Consider the following 19,652-nt stretch of genomic DNA (forward strand, 5'->3'; position numbering starts at 1 on the left):
CTTTGTTTGTTTTGTTCTTTTAGTTTTGCATAGATACTATGTCTATTAACACATGGAAGAAAATCCTGTTTTTCAAACCATCCATATAGGCAACAGTCCCAAAGGTCCCAGCCCCTCAGCCCCCTTCTCAAATAAATGTGTTTAATCAAATTACCACTGACAAAGTGATAGACAGCAAACCTGGGGTGGGGTAGCATTAGAGCAGTTATTACATTAGCATTACTGGTTGGTTTCTGGATATAGCTGCTGCCCGAAGTCTGTGCTTGTACCTGATGGGAGCTATAACAATACAATGCCTGCACAACGCAGCCTTTCAGTCATATAAAGAGACATAACTTAAAAGTAGGTACAGTATGGACGATGAATGTTGGAGGAATTTAAGTAGAGAGGCTGCAGAGGAAAACGTGGAATACTATCAGCATTAGAATTATTAAAATGTCATAATATAGCTCATTACAGCTCTGTTGCAGCTGAACATTTACATTTAACAAGTTAATTGATTTATTTTCAGCATATACATGATCTGAAATGAGAATACGGCGCAGCCAATAAAAAGCGTGCATTCTGATTGGCAATCAAAGGAACCAATGGTAGCTAGCCATGCAACACAGTAAACCAATGGGCAGGAACCCGACGAGTAAGTGGGTTGAGTTTTGACCCACGATGGCTGCCGTCTGCAGGAATCATCGTTGCAGGGAGTCCAAAACACCATTCAGACGGAAAATAATGTCGTTCAAATCACACATTATATTCGCTTTTCTTATTTTTGCTGCAAGCCGATGTTCTGCCGAAGATGAGCACGAGATGGAAGAGTTTTTGAAGCGGGAGTTTTCCCTTTCCAAGCCTTACCAAGGTACTGTTATACACCCCATTAAGGGATACCATAGTACTGATTCGCAGGGGCAGGCGACAGATGTTTCCAGAACAAGTCGTGTAACGATCAAATTACACTTATGCTTGAGCTCCTTTCCTTCTAAAATGCCTTCATTTGTCTTTCAACGTTATCAGTCTTCAGACGAAATATTGTTGCTGTAACATCCAGCCGAACAAACCCTTGTATTATTACATATATTTAATTACCTTACAGCGTGCTTCGTTAATGACCTTTGGATACTTTGCGTACTTTTCCTCATTCAAACAGATGTTGTGTTCATTAACAAAGCAGAGGCGCTTTGGCGTCAGGCTCGATGAGCCCTATTTTGCTGTGTCAGCTTTTCTCTCATGATGGCGATTTGTGTGCTCAGGTGTGGGATCCTTAGGCTCCTCCCACTGGGAGTTGATGGGGGATGCCATGGTAACCACCGACCAGGTGCGCCTCACACCTGACATGCAGAGCAGGCAGGGTGCAGTATGGAGCCGCATTGTGAGTATACACATATAACTTGTACTAGTAAGCTGAAGCATTACTGTCTCATGATAAGCCAGTGTTGTATTTCAGAGACAGCTTTTCTAACCCCCAGGAATGCAGTCAAATAAAAAAAAAAAAACCAGCCCTTCAATCAATCTCACCTTCATCGAGGCTATAACGTTACATTCTTCTCATAACCAGAAGGAAATATGAAAAAGCAGCACCCTCAGATGTTTCTAGATGTAGAGAATGGCTTTAGTGGCTGCATCTCAGTGGCTTTACTTAACCTGTGTGTGTTTCCAGCCTTGCCATCTGAGGGACTGGGAGATGCAGGTGCACTTTAAGATTCACGGCCAAGGAAAGAAGAACCTGAACGGTGATGGGATGGCCATTTGGTACACCAAGGAACGGATGCAGAAGGGTAAATGCTATAAGACATTGTAATTATTGTGTATGAAACAAATTCTTATTTCTTATTAACACTCTGTCGTTTCATTCTTTTACAGGTCCTGTATTTGGAAATATGGACAACTTCACTGGCTTGGGTGTGTTTGTGGACACGTATCCCAATGAAGAGAAACACCTAGAGGTATGCTGGAGCGGCACTGTTTCGATCCCACATGTTGAGGGAAAATAAAATAGGCTTAAGGGCAATCGCAAGCCACGGACAAATGCTCTTGCAGATTTGTGTAAAAGGGCTGTCTTTGTGTTCTTTTGTGCAACCATTTGGAGACAGGCGCAGAAGAAAAGATATACTCCTCGCACACAGGTAACCGGCTTTTGGAACGTTTGATCCCAACCCAATGTCTAATCTCACTGGTGCTCAGCACGCTTCCCTGCCTGCAAACAGCCTTATCTGTGGCACAGTACTGTGACTGTGACGTGCTTGTTTTATTTTGTCCCTGCATGGTTGCTGTGTGGTGTTAATCAGAGTTACATACATTTTAAATGTAGATCATTCTAGAAATAAAGCATACAACTCAAAGTTTCTGAAATTCTAAATACTGAGCAGCATCGTTTCTGTCTCCTGGTTCCAGTTCTCCATCCATATCTGAGATTTTGTCACTGAATCAAATTGTGACTTGAAAGTCTAAATGTCAGGATATTGCTAAAGATGTCATTATGACTGCATGCAATGCAGATTTCTGCAATTTTATGTGTTTTCACAGTTATATAGTAGTGTAGTGTTTTTGTTACCATAGATCTTTATATCTCTAGAGCTCACTAAATCCGACACAGTGGTCCTTTAATTCAATTAAATTTTTTTTTTTTTAATTTTATTCAATGTAGAAGTACTCAGTGCAGGAAAAACAGCAACATTTGTCAAGCTGGAACCATGAAATCTTTTTACATGAAAAATGACTTCTAACAGACTGTTTCCTCATCTCTCTCTTCCCTTTCTCTGACCACAAGAGGATCTTCCCCTTCGTTCTGGCCATGGTTGGTAACGGCACCATCAGCTACGACCACGAGCGGGACGGTCGGCCCACAGAGCTGGGCGGCTGCAACGCCATGGTGCGCAACCTCAAACACGACACCTTCCTCTTCATCCGATACGTCCGCCGCAGGCTCACGGTGAGAGACGCACACCGCATAATGACACGCTTAGCACACGCAGACACTTCCTCATGTCCTCAGCTGTCTAGCCTGTTATTAACACACGCTGGCTGGACTGAGTTTGACTCGCTAATATTTGTTTAACCTATATTTATAAAGCACAGGTTGGCTGAGCGTGCATGTTCTTTTACAGCGACGCCCTGTTTATGGTTTGGAGAAAAAATAAAATAATGAAACAAGTACAGACAGAGCAGAATAATAAATAGCCAAAGCAGGTACAGGCAGGCATCGGCCAATTACTGAGAATGGCATAATACAGATGCAGTTTCCCAAGACTGGAACAGAGTGAAAGCAGCTTCTCTAGAGGAGCAAAGATAAAATCCAACATGACAAGAGAAGGAGGGCTTTGCAGACAGATAAATATCAAAACTTTATATATCATATAGACTAATATCTTAGTCACTATAATAAATGAAACTAAGGGCTTAAGAGTGTAGTGTATTTATAAATGTCCAGGTTCCAAGAAGCAAATTCAATTCAATCGAAACAATTATTTATACATCAGTCCATGTCCACATTTGAAGAGATTGTATGTTTTACTCACAAATTCACCCAGATATGTCAGTAAAAGCTGCTCCTGGGAACAGAACTGAGAGCCGACATTTTTATTTTCTGCTTGCCTCCGTCCTCCAGGTGATGATAGACATCGACGGGCAGCACGAGTGGAGGGACTGCCTGGACTTACCCGGGGTGCAGCTTCCCATGGGCTATTACTTCGGAGCTTCAGCCATCACTGGAGACCTCTCAGGTAAACGGCTTTAACGTTTACCCAGTTTCACAATACTTTTCTTCTTCGTTTCAGAGTCTGTTTATGTCATCTGGCATCTCACTGACGACTGTATTGATGTATGAATTGGGGTTCTTAGAGATAAGAAAATTCAGTGAATTGACCCTTTAAGTGATTTGACTGTAGACTCATGAAACACTGCAGCGATACAGACGTCCAGAAGTAGACTCACAGCAGGGTCAGTGTCCCCGTAATTGAGCGATTTTAGGCATCATCAAACTACTGTCCCAACCTTTGCAGATCTCAAATCCATTTTAACGATGTTAGCTTGAGTTCAGTTATAATTTAGTGCTTGTTCTTGTCAAATAATTCAGTTTTTGTGTATTTAAACAGCCTACAAGGAGTTTTTAACTGACTATGAAACATTCATTTCAATACTGATGCCTCTTTCTGACCCACATAAGCAAACAAGACTGCCAGTGAGAAGACTGTTTCTGTGTGGTCATTCTGATTTACCAATTGTGAAACATGAGTCCCATAATTTGGGATTTTGGTCTAATTGATGTGTTTTTTTCTAAATGTGATCACATTTTCTGATTCTCCGTTTATAGATAACCATGACATCATTTCCCTGAAACTCTACCAACTAACGGTTTTTAAGAGTCAAAATGAAGAGGAAGAGGAGGAAGAGGAGATAACCATACCCAGTGTGGATAACTTTGAGCTACTGAGATGTAAGACACACACGCACACACACACACACAGTCGCTACCTGCCCTCTGCTCACTCTCTAACCCTCTCGCCGTCGTCCTCTCTTCCAGTGGGTCAGACTGAAGAAGGGATGAGCGGCATAGCTGTGTTCTTCACCGTGCTCTTCTCCATGCTGGGCTGCATCTTCCTCATCGTCATCGGCCTGGTGGTGTACGGCCACTGGAACGAGAGCCGACGCAAGCGCTTCTACTGAGGAAGAAGGCAGAAAGAAAGACGGAGATTGTGATAACCACCGCGGTCCCTGGACCCGGCTGCACTGAGACTAAAGTGGGACGCTGCTGTCGGCCAGCAGGGTGCAGCAGGTTGTTTCCTCCTGAGGGGAACGCTCGCTGACAGGAGATGGAGTAGACTGATCACCTGCGAAAAACACAGCACAAACACATCCTCCAACTTTGCCATTCGGTAGTCCTGAAACATTAGGAGGACTTCCTGTCACACTTTGCCCTCAGCCCCCTGCCTGACACACACCAACCTGGCCTTACCATCTCCACCTCTGCAGACGTGCAGTACGTCACATGACTTCTCATGAGCAGCTACGTACGAAACCCCGATTCCACGACAATGAAATTCTGTTTTTTTTTCATTTTCAGTTCATTGATGTTGATGTGGTGGCTTTGAGATATATTAATATACAAGTATCCAGTGTGTTCCTTCTCGTGATCCGCCTGCAGTATGACTTGAAGCGCTAACCAAATAGCACTAAAGACCCCAATGATGCCATCTTTGCTGCAGCTAAGATGCATCTCTCCTCTTTGCGTTAGAAAAAGCATCATTTTGACTCTGTGTATATGCTCTGTGGTGAACTGTATATGCCCATCCCATAGTTGTAGAGTGCATGACATTCGCTGAGGTTATTTCTGTCTGAACCGTCTGCAGAATCGCAGACCTGTTTATGGAGAGCTGAGCTGTCTCACTGGTGCATGTGGCAATGATTTGGGTGTTTCAGGGAAATATTTAATGTCACAATTTTTGTTTATTAGAGTCTCACAAAATATTTATTCATGTTTATCCCTGTTGCCTTCCCCAGAGTTTACGCTTGTATTTGAGAAAGTTTTTCATCCGTTTAGAGGAAACTCTTCTAAATATATTTAAACTAGTTACATTTAAATGCCAGAAATGGACTTTGCACTGAAGGGAGTGACTAAAGGGAGTTTTAATGACCACTTATTTATTGCAGCTATTTTCCCTTTCGCTGACACTTTTTCTTTGCACCTTGAATACTGAACTGACCTTTCGTTTCCTTTGTGTTGTATGTAAAAACAGCACCTCTGTGTTTCTGCTGTGTCATGCATTGTATGAAGTGAACAAACATGCTGGTTCGGCCTCGGGCTGCTTCACTGTTGTTGACTCGGCCCCTTCTTCTTCTTCTTCTTCTTCTATATGATCTGGAAATACCTCCAGGCCTCGTGAACATCTTTTATGTGGTGCTTTGTTCTCAGCCGTGCGATGTAAGAGGTCTTCCTCATTTCCTGTAGCCACTTTTGACAACCGTCCGACCTTATTCATGTTGTTTGTTTTGTACCAAAGTGTGCCCATTCAGTGACTCACAAATTACATTTTTTAACCATTTTTATCGTGTCCGTCTTGAATAATTTGCATTAGAGACCAAACAGGACATACACTGACTTTGTTTATGACCTTTGGGTGTGAAGTTATACATGTGGTAACAACATACACATAACAGGACTCTGTAGGCTAACTGCATGAGTTGCCTCGTACCGCCGTGTGATGATCCTCCAGATCAATGTCTCAGCTTCGTCACATGTCTGGGTGATGAACTATTTTCACTCCCAAGTGCTCAAGGTTACGTTCTCTTGAAGCACACAAGGAAGCTCCCCCCCCCCGGCTCTTTACAAATGTGTAAGATAACAGAAAATCAAGAGTCAGCGTCCGCTAAGTGCCAATGTTTGTTTTATTAAAAAAATAAAATACAAATGATGACCCAACGAGTACACAGCAGACGTGTTACTAAAACCAAAGCGTTTATCATTCAGTGCTTACATTTCTTTTCTCTTTTTCCATTTTACTCATTTTGGCTTGTTTAACGTTGTTAGGAAAAATGTAGAAAGAGTCTGCTCTGCGTTTGTAGATGCCTGCTTCTTCCTTCTCAAACTAGGATGTTTCTCATCTTGGCAAAAAAAAAAAAAAATTCCACATAGCTCAGTCATGGCACCTCCATCTGTTTGGTATTATCTATGGTTGAGAAAACAAGTACAGTTTACAAGTTGTTTGACAGAAACAACTGATAATGTTCCACAAAGTATTCTAAAGGACACCAAAGCGTCCCGGTCTAATGTGAGCTGACTGTGTTCCATGTTGAGGTCGTTCACGTGTATAATATATCAAAAAATTTGAAACTGACGGTGTAATAACTGAGGATTAAAAGGCAACAGTTAAATATTCAGTCAGTGGAAAATAATCACGATGGAAAAACGAGAAAGCTGTTGGTTAAACTGAGAAATCCAACACACTGAATTAGTGCAACACGAATGAGGGAAAAGTGGCAAACGGACCAAAGATATCAAATATGAACTAATCCGACAAAAACAATATATTCAGCCTTTTCCTTCCGCTTACACGACTTAATAACGTGGTTTATCCGCAAGTCAGGAGGAGAAAGTGTTGAGGAGGCAGGCAGGAAAACGCCAAAAAAGGGAAGAAAATAATAATATATATACTAGAATGGCTTATTAACTCAAGCCCCTCAGGTTACACTGAAGCATACACACTCACCACATCATTGTAGTAGAATTACAAGTTTCGTTTTTACAAGTTTTCTGAAACAAATACATGTACACAGACCAACCAAAGTGGATTACAGTACAGCGCAGTGCAGTGCAGTGCAGTGCCACACGTACTGAGTTATATTGCTTGTACTGGTGCCCACAGACAAATGACAGAGAAGGTGAGAAAGGGGTCGCAGCATATAACAGTAGATGTTTTTTGCATAGCCTAGTTGAGTAAAGTACAATACACGACAGAGATGCGTGATGCAGAGAGAACGCCGACAATGGAGACAATGATCGTGAAACGACTGCTTTGGCTTTATGACACCGGTGGGTCAAAAACGCGTTGAACTCAAGCACTGCTCGTTAAAGATAACCCTGAGAGTGGGAAACCAAACAGACCATCATCATGACAACCACACACACACACACACACGGGTGAGAAAGGTGATGATCTGTGTCGCATGGAGATGGCAGCGACTTTGGTTGATAACTCCGCCGACATTTCTGCATGGCTGGACGTGTCCTCCTGTCTCCAAGGGTCCACACGCAGGGAGGTGCAGCTGAGAAAAACAAACGGCCGCAACTTGGTGCCGCGGTGTGCCGGCGGAGCAAAGCAAAAAGTCCTGCCACAACCACACATGCAGCTGCTTACGGAAGCAAGAAGGGTTCTCACCGCGCGGCGGGTGGGGGTGGAGGGGGGGGTGGGGGTGGAGGGATGTCGCATCACGCACCTCCGTTGAGGTTAACGAAACAAAAAGGCAAAGTTAAAGCCTATGAAACAAACATACGTGGTCATATACAATCAGCTATTGTTAAATATGAGCTCCACCACAACATTAAAAAGGACATCCAAACCTAAACACCGACCGTGTTCAGATCGTGGACCTCGGCAACTGTGGCTTTCCACGAACAGCGCGCTGCAGACGAGTCACTCAGACAAACGCATGGATGGATGTTTGTCCACAGCGGATGACTGATATATAGCCCTTAATCTCAGTAAACATGTGAAAACCAGGGAGGCATAGTAGTTGTTTGGCAATGGGAAAACTATGGACCTCCAGTTTACTCATGCAGAAAATAACCCCTGACCCTCCCTCATCCCCCCCCCCCACCACCTATTATTTTGTCTACATATGTATACAAATAAGCAAAAATGCACCTTAGCAAGACGATTACAAAGCATTCTCTTGTTGGAGTTAAGTTCTCTAAGTTCTCCAAACACAAATAGGATGAATCACAAAAAAACCATAGAAAACTTTTTTTTTTTTTTTAAACTCATCTTCCTCATGCTTTTCCTCATGAGTCAGTTCATTTCACAAACTAATTGCGACCAGATTCGTGCAACAAAAAGCAGAATGAGCACCAACTCAAAATCTGGTCTTGACAAATTCCGTCAGGGCCCCAAATGACTAGACACAGTATTTAAACTCAACTAAACCTCTCCTCAGATGCAAAAACCAACACAAGTACGACTCCACACAACCTGTGACAGTTTAATTCGTGTGGCTTTTTAAATGTTTTTAAACCACATCCTCTTCTCACGAAGCAAGCGGAACAAGCTTGAGTGCCATTTTCTACTGATACAACAGCGCTCCTCCGCTCTGAAGCAGCCATGCTTGGAAAAACACGAATATTTCCATTCAAAAGAAACCGAGAACAGAACCACTTCACAACATCTACTCTAGTAAGGCAGTAGCACGTCTGTTTGGGCATAGAGGCGATGTTTTATTGTGCAGCTCAATAATAAAGACATTTGCTTGAGAGATGCAGCAAAGGCAGCTTGAGGTGTATTGGTCAAACATGTCTTATATCATGTGTGCTAATGGTCACAGTGTAACAGCTCCTCTGAAAAGGTCATTGCCATGTTAGTTCGGCTTCATAGTTAAGCACCTGCTCGACGACACCACACAAGGCGGCATGATTAGGCTTATTTTATGAGCATGAAACATTAAGCCAGAGGCAGCTGTGCATTCATCTTGTTTCTCTCTCTATTGATATTTGCACAAGCCCTCTCTTGTATTGCGTTCCTACACTTAAGCCGCAACAGTATGTAATGCAGCCCAAATAGTAGATCGCAGAAGACGCACAACCACAGTCAGAACAGAGCTCTGAGCTGCTGTGAGTTGGGAGGAAAGAAGAAACACTTTGATGGGCCACTGAGCTCAATGGGTCCTGGAATTATACATTCATTTACTTTTTTTTTATCAGCAAGAATTCTCTAAATGTGTCCTTGACGGAGTTGAATCAGTGCTGAAAAAAGAGACACACCAATTCATTTAAATGCCTGAATAAATACACGTGGCAAGCATGAAATCTTAACATTTACTCTCCACTTTGCCAGCTGGAAATGTAAGCTTGATAGCTACAGTGCATTTAAAAAAGTCAAAGTGATAACTGAAAGTTTAAACTGCTGATTCAGCCACAATACTGTATTTAGACATGATCACCTTGGATCGATTTCTCTAGAACCGAATATTGCACCATTGAGTGTCACATCATGATAACGATGCAGGCCAATCAGGAACAGTACTTTGTGAGCGTGTGTGAAGCAGAATGACCAGCCTGAGTCTTTACACTGTGCCCATTTCGACACCGTATGAGAGCAGACAACTAAAAAGTTGTTGAACATTGTTCCACACAAAATTATCAGTGAAACATTTACTGACTGCTCGTCTTGTACAGGATTTTATCTGGCAACAGATAACAATTTTGTCTTGCGGTGGATTTCCTGACACCCAGCCCAGCTACTACGCTTTTAAATACACACTGTGCAGTATACTGGGCAAGCGACATGACATGCAGAGAAGCATGCAGTTAATCACAATAGATTCTGCAGCTGTGCTAACACTGAATAGACTGCAGACTACAGCCTGCATCCACCTCACGTTGCTTATGCACCCACCCTCTGCTGCCAATGGAAAATACCACTGCAAATCCCTCACACTGCTAAGAGCTACAGGGGCCACAGAGAGCCAAGACAGCGCCAGCTAACTAGCTACCAGCCCAGCATAACAGCATAGCATGGCTCACTGTCATAAAAAAAAAAAAACAACGAAACGACATCCGGGGCATATAAACTTAAACCTCAGTCCACATCTTTACCCCAACATCTGGGCACAAAGCTGTGTGCCACTTCAGCCCACTATCATTTTGACAAACAGATGAGCAAAGCAGGTAGCACAACTGCAAGAAAATGCTAATGAACTCAAATATAATCACAGAAATTCATGCCTCATGCAAAATACCAGTGCTTTTAATAGTTAATCATCCTCAGTGCTGTATAAGTATTTCAACCAGCACCTTAAAGATATATACGCACATACACACAAGACTCAGTCCTTCCCTACTGCACTATAACAACCACTCAATAGGACACACTCTAGCGGCCCCTCGTCAGGAGCTTTGTTGCAATTAATAGTGACACCTGTGGCATTTACTGAAGCATTACTGGTTAAGGAATAACAAAAGCAAGTGCATCCTTCGTTATGAACATCCAAACTATATACTTAAGTGTAAAATGAGTCAACTGCTGCCACCACTCACTCTGACATTACACAGTAAGTAAAAGACACTAACACAGAGCCGCCAAAAGGCTTTTTATTGGGGGGGGGGGGGAGGTGGCATAGCCCTCCTGGCTATTACTATGAACTTAATGAAACCAAAAGCGGGGAGAGCACATGCGCACGACCAATAAATCATTAAAAGCTGGTCACTCCTTACCTATAGTCATGCTGATTGGTGACCGCAGACATGATATTTAAACATTTACGTTATTTAAAACCCAGAGACAAAATAACTCGGCTTCCTTTCTCTCTCCTCTGAGTTTGTGAGTGTATAGTCGCTGCCTCACCGACTCTAGATGCAAAAAGTCCACACCAGAGGACACCAGACGCTGGCTGCCATGACCTCAGAGCTGACATCACCATGCAGCTGTGCCCTAGATTTCACAGCATACACACACACACACAGACTTCCACACACACACGCAGCTTTGGGGAGAAACGAAATGTGTGCTCTTGTCGATTCATCCAGTATCATCCTGTGTTCAAGAGGTTTGTTTTTGACTCCCTTGCTTAGTCATAGAGGGGACCAGGGAGAAATGTTGTTGACCGTGTCGGTATGCTCCTAGCTGACCATCCCACCGGAGGTAAAATGTCAGATGGAAGGATGGCCGGAAATGTTCTGACCGAAGGAGAGTGGCGAGACGAAAACGGAAAGATGACGGCAGCACTCAAGGAGAGGGCAGAAGCAAGAGCAACAGTCTGGTTTCATTCATAAACAATTGCTGCCTTCTTGCTACCCAATGAAAAAAAAAAACATACCAAATGGAACATCAACATGTGTTTGCTGGTTTCCCCACAAAGGAAAAGCAAAGCAAAGCAAAAAAAAAAAAAAAAAAAGCCAGGATTTTTGTCCACATCATGTGTTATTCATCTTTCCAAATCAGGAGCCATTAAGGATTAGCTATCATCATCATCGTAACGTCATGCCTATGTGTTAGTTCAAAGAATTAAAACACAGACAGTCCCTGGGGTGATGATGATGGCGACAGCTATCTCGTATCACCCTGTGTGAAACAGAAAGCCGCACTGGTTGGCTGGTTAGTTGAGCTGTGGATCACACCATGTGATCCCCAGTGCTGGTGCTGGCGGTCTGGCTGGGCAGCTCGGAGGTGTGCTCCTTCTGTCTGAAGGTCTGCTGCTGGTGCCCGGAGCAGCAGTCCCGACCGGTGACTTTGCACATTCGCTGCTCCTCGTCGCTTTCCTCCTCAACCCCCGAGCCCTCGTCTACGTCCAGCTGACAAACGCACACCTCAATCCCAGAGTCGCCTGTCACATGGCGACGGCGAGTGATGAGCTCTTCATCTTCCTCCTCCTCCTCCTCCTCTGCCATCATCAACGGAGCTTCCACGTTCTCCTCTGCCAGACACTGCGCTTGGATGGGCATCGACACTGCTTCCTGGTCTGATGATGAGCCCGAGGCCTGACTGTCCACCCTCGGGTCCGCCTCAGACAGCGGTTGTGGCACCGTGGCCACATCAGGCTGGTTCACTTGTGAAGGGAGTGCTGGAGTAGTCTCAGGAGGATTTTCGGAGTAAGGAGGAGGTGGTGTGGGAGGGTGACCTACCACCTCTTCATAGTCAGGAAGCTTGCAGTCGTTCCAGAACCCTGAAAGTCAGCAAATACAGAAGCTTTGGCTTTCAAACCATCATCCCATTAAAGGCAGACACACATCTATGTAGATATGCTACAATTAGCCATTTAACCAATCATCCAATCGACAGAAAAATAATCCAAAACTAGAAGAAATAAAAACTAGAATGGAAAACTAGAAAATGTTTTCTCAGAACTATTAGAATATTGTCTGTGAAGATACGCACAATTAAAATTACTCTGAGCATTTGGAAATGGCTTATTAGTATGTTTCCCATGATATTCTGTGGAAAGACCTGTACAAGTCCATGTCCAAATGGGTCTCCGTGTGAGTCACCGTCTGTGTACGCTCACAGAGTTGTGTTCACATTCTTGACATTAACTCAAGCATGTTCACTGCGGGCCTCAGACTCTAACAAGCGTGCACCTTGTCCCATCTCCTGTTTATGATATTAGAGGACAACATATCAAGTTTCAGCCAAGGCCCAGAGTGACCACTGATATGAGGGTTGCATCTCTGCTGCCTGCGGTCCTTTTGGCAAGGTCAGGCCATGCTCTCCAATATACACTCAGACAATTTGCAGCTGACTGTCAGGATCAGGATGAGAATCAGTGCTTCCAATTCTAAGGTTATGACTCTCTCAGTAAAAAGGTGGCTGTTTCATCGATGTTCTGACTCTTACCTATGGACATAAGGCTTGAGTGGTATCCAAAAGAGTAAGTTAAGCCTTAGGATGTCTAATAGGCAGAAGAGTACAGTTATCTAAGACCACCTTGGTATAGTACTGCAGCACTGCATTTGATCGGGGAGACCTCAGGGCAGACCCAAGAGAATAGCAACCTCCCAGCAGGTCCATGAGCATAAGAGGATCCCATAGGAGGTGCTGGAGGAAGCTGCTGTAAAAAAGATTATCTGGGTTTCTATGCCTACACCACCACAACCCTGTTTGTAGCTCCTAATCTGCATTCAAGGTACAGACATCCATCTGAGAGTGCCCTCTCCATTTGACAACTGTCAAAGACTTTAAGAAAGGCACAGTCTACACATAAAGCTGCAAGATGACAAAGAATATGAAACTGCAAGGGAGCAGAAAAATCAAATAAAGACTGTATTCAGCACCAAAATCACACTCTTAAAATCTGGAGGGCATCTTTAACATCCTCATAGCAAACACAAAGACTACTCACTTATATTTAGCGGCGGAGGGGATATGAAGGAGCTGGAGGCTCCCTGATAGGCCATGAGGCTGATTTCACGTTGACGCTGCTCCTGCTGAAGACGCATCTTAACCCTCCGGTGTCGGTAGGCACAGCAGCAGCTTAGCATGATGATCAGGGTCCATACCAACCAGAACCCTGTAAAGGAGGACAGAATCAATGTAATCCTATCATCATCTTCTTCATCTACAGGTACCTGATGAAACCAAAACTGAAGTCACTTTGCTCTCAGTATACTTTTTGCCAAAGTGAAACTAATTTGAAGCAGAAATAACAGACATTAAACACATCAACACAGATCTTGAGAGTTAAATCTCCACAATAGATGAATAACTAGACAATAGGAATGGGATACAAAGAAACACTTTGTGATTTATGTAAATGAAGAAATGGGAAAAGAAAAACTTACACCAGAGCTCGTAGTAGTAGGTGCAGCACTCGGTCTCTCCACAGCAGTACCCCATCTCACAGCGGTACTGCTCATTGTTTACCCCAAAACAGAACTCCTTCCCCTTAAATACACACAGGAGGTACACAAAGTGAGTGTCTGAGTCAACACTCAAGCACATAAGTTGCATAGCAAGCTCTTAATAGATTGACCTATTTCTGGGATCTATTTAGCCTCTGTAATTTGTCACGTATTGTGCTTGCACATTTCTGTGCTAATTTCATGCACCTTGACACCTATATTTATACAGGCAAAATACTTACACTGAGATTTCAAATCATATTATAAAATGTTATCGAGGCAAGGCCAGAGGAAACTGCTGAATCTTGCCAACGGTGCAGAACATCTATCAATCACTATGATGAAACAGAAAGTGAATTTAAATGCTTTGAGAGCAACCTGTAGATACAAAAGAATGACGCTAACGTTACTGATATGCTGCCTAACGATGTCAGTAACTTACGTCAATGAATATGCAGATAAAATTCAACGCTGATAAAGCACCATTTTGAGTGTTAGTATATATTTTTTTCAAAATATTTTGTCAAAAAGTTAAAAGAGCTTTTCTATCAGAGAAGCAAACTGGACAAAGTGGGGCTGAATGCTATGTCCAGCTAGCTAACATCAACAACTATGAATAAACACGTCAATTTGCCGGGTACCAGTTAGCAAGGGCTAACGTTAATCTTCCTGATACCCTTGATTCAAACTGTTAAACTGCGGTAATAAAGCACGTCCGCACAGCTGTTCCGCTTATGTAGTGGATCTTCTCTCAACTTTACTGTCGAAATATAAATGAAAACTTCGACTAACTGACGTCATCCGCGGTGTACAGTAGCGAACCGTGCCTAGTTTCCTTTGTGGAGGAGACAAAAAGGATCGGCAGAAGGCCTTCACCCACCCATGGAGCCGCGGGCTCGAGTGGAAGCGTCAACCGTCCCTGAGAGCACTAACAGGGGCTTACCTGCACCAGACAGGTCCCAGTACAAAGAAGACCTACAATGGATCCCAGTGCTTTCTGCGGCATCTTTCTGGGTTGTCGGCCGTGAACACGGCGGGAATCATATAGCGGTCGGTTGAATCGACGACTTGAAGATGTGACTGCGAGTGGCCGTAGATGGTTAGCGGTTCAGCCTGTCGTTCTCCGACATGTTTGTGTTGTTCCTTTACTCAGAAACAGCATTAGTAGTAATATGAAACGGGGTCGGCTGTTGAACTCTAGGGGGCGCTGTATATGCGTGTGTGAAAACATGATTTCACACAGTGCAAGTTCAAAGTCAGTCTTCTTCCTCTTCTTTTAATGGCGAATTGTGACCTGGTTGTACCTGGACAGAGCATTATCACCACCGACTGCAGCGTTACAAAATTCTTATATCCGTGTAATCAGTCCTGAGTCTGGTAGATTGGCGAAGGCATGCTTCAATTTCTTTCAAATTCAATGCGGAAGATTCCGTATAATTTAATGAACTGTTATGTACGGTCGGTGTAACGCTGTCACTTGCTTGGAGCAGTTCTCAACGCCCAAAACTGTATGATCTCTTTCTCTATTAAATATAAAAAATAGTACATAAAATATTGAGTTCATTTTATTTTTTTTAACAGAAAATGAAAGCCAAATAAGGAACAAGTTTCCTACGAAGTACAGCAATTGCCAAATATATTGTAACACGCAATTCATTTTAATAATATAACAATAAAGTTTATTTACAGCACAAAATGTGGAAAAAAAAAAAAAAAAAAAAAAAAAAAGTGCTACAAGAAGAAAATATCAACTCAACAGTAAAGCTTTATTCTAAGTAAGAAGTTAAAAGTATATTTTCTGAAGAAGTCAAAGAAATATCTGCAGCGTTATATTCTTCGGTGAATTTATGTTCCTCTGGTCTCATGCCAGACGCGCCCAACCCGCGTGTTGTTTACGGTGACGTCACGGTTTCCATGGCAACAGAACTTGACCGCTTTTCTCCCAAGTGGCATGGTGAGAAAGATGTTAATCCGCTCAGTCTGAGCAGGGGCTACATGCACACCTGAGGAAAACATGGTGAGTTATCACGATTCACAGCTTTGGCTGCTTTGGAATTTGAACAATTTTTTAATGTATATTTTCATTGAATGATAGTTGTTTCATGTGTGTGTTACTGAAAGCTGTTAGCTGCAACTGGCTAATGGTACGTGCCAGAAAATTGGGCACCTACTTAGCATAGATAAAATACTGCATTAGTTTTTAGAAAGTTGTCACTAAAAATAAATGCAAACAATAGGCGTGTGGGTGCTAAAATTATGACTTTCTGTATTGATTTGTAATATGACAGAAAATGTCTGTTTCTTCATTTGACACGGTACACATGTTACAGGTGACAGAGTGCAGCATTTTCATCTTAACAGAACACATTGCAAGGTAAATAGGTTGAGCCAAAGCCTTCCTTATCACTTTCTGGACACAAGCCACTCATTGTGCGCACGCTTAATCTTAGCCAATGAGAGCTCTCGACCCACAACAGGTGTAGGCCACTGCAAACAGCTGACAGCTAAATCCCCATGCTCTAGATGAGTCTCACTGTATGGGGTGGGTGTTTAACCTCTTGTTAAAGCTGCGTCAAGCTTCCTCTGCCAGCTCCTGACACCATGCTGCCCTTTGAGTGGTGCTTTACCTGACACAGCTTAGGTCATGATTCTGTAACAATATAGTGAGAAAATGCTTGTAGGTTTGCCTGTGAAATGTCATCTTTGAACCTGCTGCCCCAGTCAAACTCATACCATGTACTGTGCTCCACCTGCAGGGCCTGCTGTCCATCCTTCGGAGGCTGAAGCAGTCTCCAGAACAGGAAGTGCGCTTGCTGCTGCTTGGCTTGGACAATGCTGGCAAGACCACTCTGCTAAAACAGCTCGCAGCCGAAGATATCAGCCACATCACCCCCACACAAGTACAAATATGCACACACTTGCATACATCCAATGGCTCAGTCACACACTGTGGAAATACATTTCTTCATCAAACAGATTTCCAAACCATGTTTTTATTCTGCTGCTGCAAGTATTACACAAAGCATCAAGCACCTGTGTCCTTTTTCAACAGGGCTTCAACATAAAGAGCGTTCAGTCGTCTGGCTTCAAGTTGAATGTTTGGGACATTGGAGGTCAGCGCAAGATCCGCCCCTACTGGAGGAATTATTTTGAGAACACAGATGTATTGGTAGGTTCTCTATAATGTACTTGTTACAATGGCCAGAATTAATAAAAGTCAACAACCACACATGGGAGTCCTATGCAATGAATGAACTGTTCTGGTAATATCTATGGCTCTGTTTGCAGATCTATGTGATTGACAGCTCAGACAGGAAAAGGTTTGAAGAGACGGGTCTGGTAAGATACAACATATATGCATGTCTTTATTACGAGTACAATAGTAAGACATTTTTCGTGTGATTACTGCTCATACACAGTTACTAGAGAGCATTTTGAGGATTAGAAAATATTCTCATCGTAGGAGTGCAGACTCATCACAAACAGTAGGAATTTAAAGTTAATCATGGATGATTACAGATGCTGATTGCAGGATGTCAATGCAGTTAATAAATTACTAATTTTTTAACACATTTTCTGATTTTCTGAAACATCAATATCATTTGTTTTCTGGCTCAGTCAGTACACATGTCACTGGCCACTGTCACGTGTCTGTTCCACCAGGAGCTGGCTGAGTTGCTGGAGGAGGAAAAGCTTGCTGCTGTGCCATTGCTAATCTTTGCCAACAAGCAGGATCTGATGACAGCCACCCCGGCATCTGAGCTGGCAGAAAGTCTCAATTTGCACACTATCCGCGATCGCATGTGGCAGGTCCAGGCCTGCTCAGCAGTCACTGCTGAGGGAGTACAGGTAAACACAGTGCACACAATCTGCAAACACACAGCATGAGTATGCAGTGAGGGTTGAGAGAGGGTGGGCTGCAGAGTGACACAGAGTGAGAACTCACAGAATATTGGAACTGACTGCTTCTTCTTGGCAAACATTTCCTGATTGACCTGTGTTCATGTTAACCAACGGGCCAGCAGCAACCCTGCAGTTCATTTCCGTTTTAATCCTTCCTGCTCAAACTATACATACTTGTGCTATTTATAAGATTGTCCTGATTAGAGGTTGGAAGTTAAGCACGTTATCATCTTTCTAAAGACCAAAGAGGCTTTGCTGTTGTGTCTATGACAGTGTCATCACCAGCCACAGTAAGACGATGTTTTTAAAACATTAATTCTGCCGCCAGTCATCGTATTATACATCATAAAATCACTATCAATCTTTAAGTTAACAGTCCACTTTAAGTAGGATTTCACAATTTTTTGTCTTGATTTCCTCATCTTATTGTCAGTTTAAACCAGGGACAACTGGCACAGAGAGCATGCAGGTTATAATGCGGTTGTGCTATTTGCTCTCTCGTCATCAGTAGGACAGCTTGAAAATCAGCAGGAAACTATGGCTTGTAAACATACATTTAGGCTGCAGCTCACATCAGTTTCACCTCCCTGACTTTCACAGCATGACCACATTGTCTGCTTCTTTGCAGGATGGCATGACCTGGGTTTGCAGAAATATTACCTTTCGCAAAAGATAATTCGGAAGCAACAGATCTGTGAAGAATTGCAGTTGCACTTTACACTTGACCCACCCAGTCACTTTACGTCCTGGACAAATAGGTGACAGAACGTGTTATTATTTTTTTCATTTTTGTCATTTTGTCTTCACTTGGCATTATTAAGACATTTTACAAGTAAAAGTTGTCATTACAGTAATTCCACATGTGTTAACCTCTTAATTCTGTCAATGCATGTCTTGAAATGTATATACTGTGTATATTAGGCTGTTTTATTCAAACTGCTGCTTCTGCACATTTTTTGTTGTGTTACTTCTAATGTGACGGTATGTAGTCACCGACTATCTGAATAAAAATTCAGCATTTTGTGTGGTGGATTCATGACTGATGCTGTGTTGAATGCCTGTGAGTCTTTCCTCTGAAAGCTAGAGGGCGGCCTTGCGCTAGTGTTGCCTCTCACAGCCTAATGCACAGTTATTAAATCCTCTACTTTCTGTGAATGGTGTGGCATTCTGTGCCATATTTGATTTGCTCATTTTATAATCACATAATTATTTTTTCTTCAGTTGATATATTATGCTCTATTGCCAACCATGAAGTCTTTCTTCGACATACTGTCAAACAGATTGACGACCGTACACAAGGCAGGCATTAATCGGCAGCAATTAATTTAGTGACGCTTCAACATTTTGCTCATTCACACTTTCGCATAGCTGCTTATGGCCACGGTGTGTTCTGCTCAGGTACAGAGGAAATCGGCATCATGAACCGAATGACCATAAAACATGAACAGATGCACATGCATACAGTGAACCGACCCCAGTACATCTCTCTTGCATACACAATAAACCATACAGAAACACCTTGGCCATTCAATTACTCAGCTACTCACCTTGTTCACCATGATTTACCACAAGGCAATTGCATTTTCTGTCTATTTTTCTATTTTGTCTTTTGCAGCACATTTGCCACAAATCCCACTAATCTGAACTGGCCGAGTGCTCTGCTGTGGTCCTATAGGGCATTTACATACAAACCTTTTCCAGGACTAATGGCTCTCCA

The 19,652-nt window shown here is 42.9% G+C and overlaps 3 protein-coding genes across 4 annotated transcripts; 2 read left to right on the top strand and 1 right to left on the bottom strand.

The window, feature by feature from the left end:
• The first annotated feature begins 648 nt into the window (after positions 1 to 648).
• On the top strand, positions 649 to 6,585 carry lman2la (lectin, mannose-binding 2-like a). The gene is made up of 9 exons (XM_076757648.1): positions 649 to 853; positions 1,245 to 1,363; positions 1,652 to 1,769; positions 1,855 to 1,937; positions 2,085 to 2,117; positions 2,762 to 2,923; positions 3,599 to 3,713; positions 4,304 to 4,426; positions 4,514 to 6,585. Exons 1-9 carry the CDS (start codon positions 664 to 666, stop codon positions 4,654 to 4,656), a joined length of 1,086 nt encoding a protein of 361 aa, XP_076613763.1. The 5' UTR covers positions 649 to 663; the 3' UTR covers positions 4,657 to 6,585.
• A 641-nt stretch (positions 6,586 to 7,226) lies between these two features.
• wbp1 (WW domain binding protein 1) lies at positions 7,227 to 15,241 on the bottom strand. Its single transcript, XM_076757649.1, has 4 exons — positions 14,976 to 15,241; positions 13,973 to 14,075; positions 13,534 to 13,701; positions 7,227 to 12,360 (listed from the first exon to the last, which is right to left on the bottom strand). The coding sequence occupies exons 1-4, from the start codon at positions 15,036 to 15,038 to the stop codon at positions 11,810 to 11,812; spliced, it is 885 nt and encodes a 294-aa protein (XP_076613764.1). The 5' UTR covers positions 15,039 to 15,241; the 3' UTR covers positions 7,227 to 11,809.
• Positions 15,242 to 15,975: 734 nt separating this feature from the next.
• On the top strand, positions 15,976 to 18,967 carry LOC143337784 (ADP-ribosylation factor-like protein 3). Of its 2 annotated transcripts, none has more exons than XM_076757651.1 (6): positions 15,976 to 16,049; positions 16,789 to 16,932; positions 17,085 to 17,201; positions 17,321 to 17,371; positions 17,696 to 17,881; positions 18,564 to 18,967. In XM_076757651.1, exons 1-6 carry the CDS (start codon positions 16,047 to 16,049, stop codon positions 18,609 to 18,611), a joined length of 549 nt encoding a protein of 182 aa, XP_076613766.1. In that variant the 5' UTR covers positions 15,976 to 16,046; the 3' UTR covers positions 18,612 to 18,967. The 2 variants fall into 2 exon arrangements, with proteins under 2 accessions (XP_076613766.1, XP_076613765.1); XM_076757650.1 differs by lacking the exon at positions 15,976 to 16,049 and adding an exon at positions 16,682 to 16,709.
• The last annotated feature ends 685 nt before the right edge of the window (positions 18,968 to 19,652 follow it).

This window comes from Chaetodon auriga, chromosome 19, assembly GCF_051107435.1.
Source record: "Chaetodon auriga isolate fChaAug3 chromosome 19, fChaAug3.hap1, whole genome shotgun sequence".
Lineage (NCBI taxonomy): Eukaryota > Metazoa > Chordata > Actinopteri > Chaetodontiformes > Chaetodontidae > Chaetodon > Chaetodon auriga.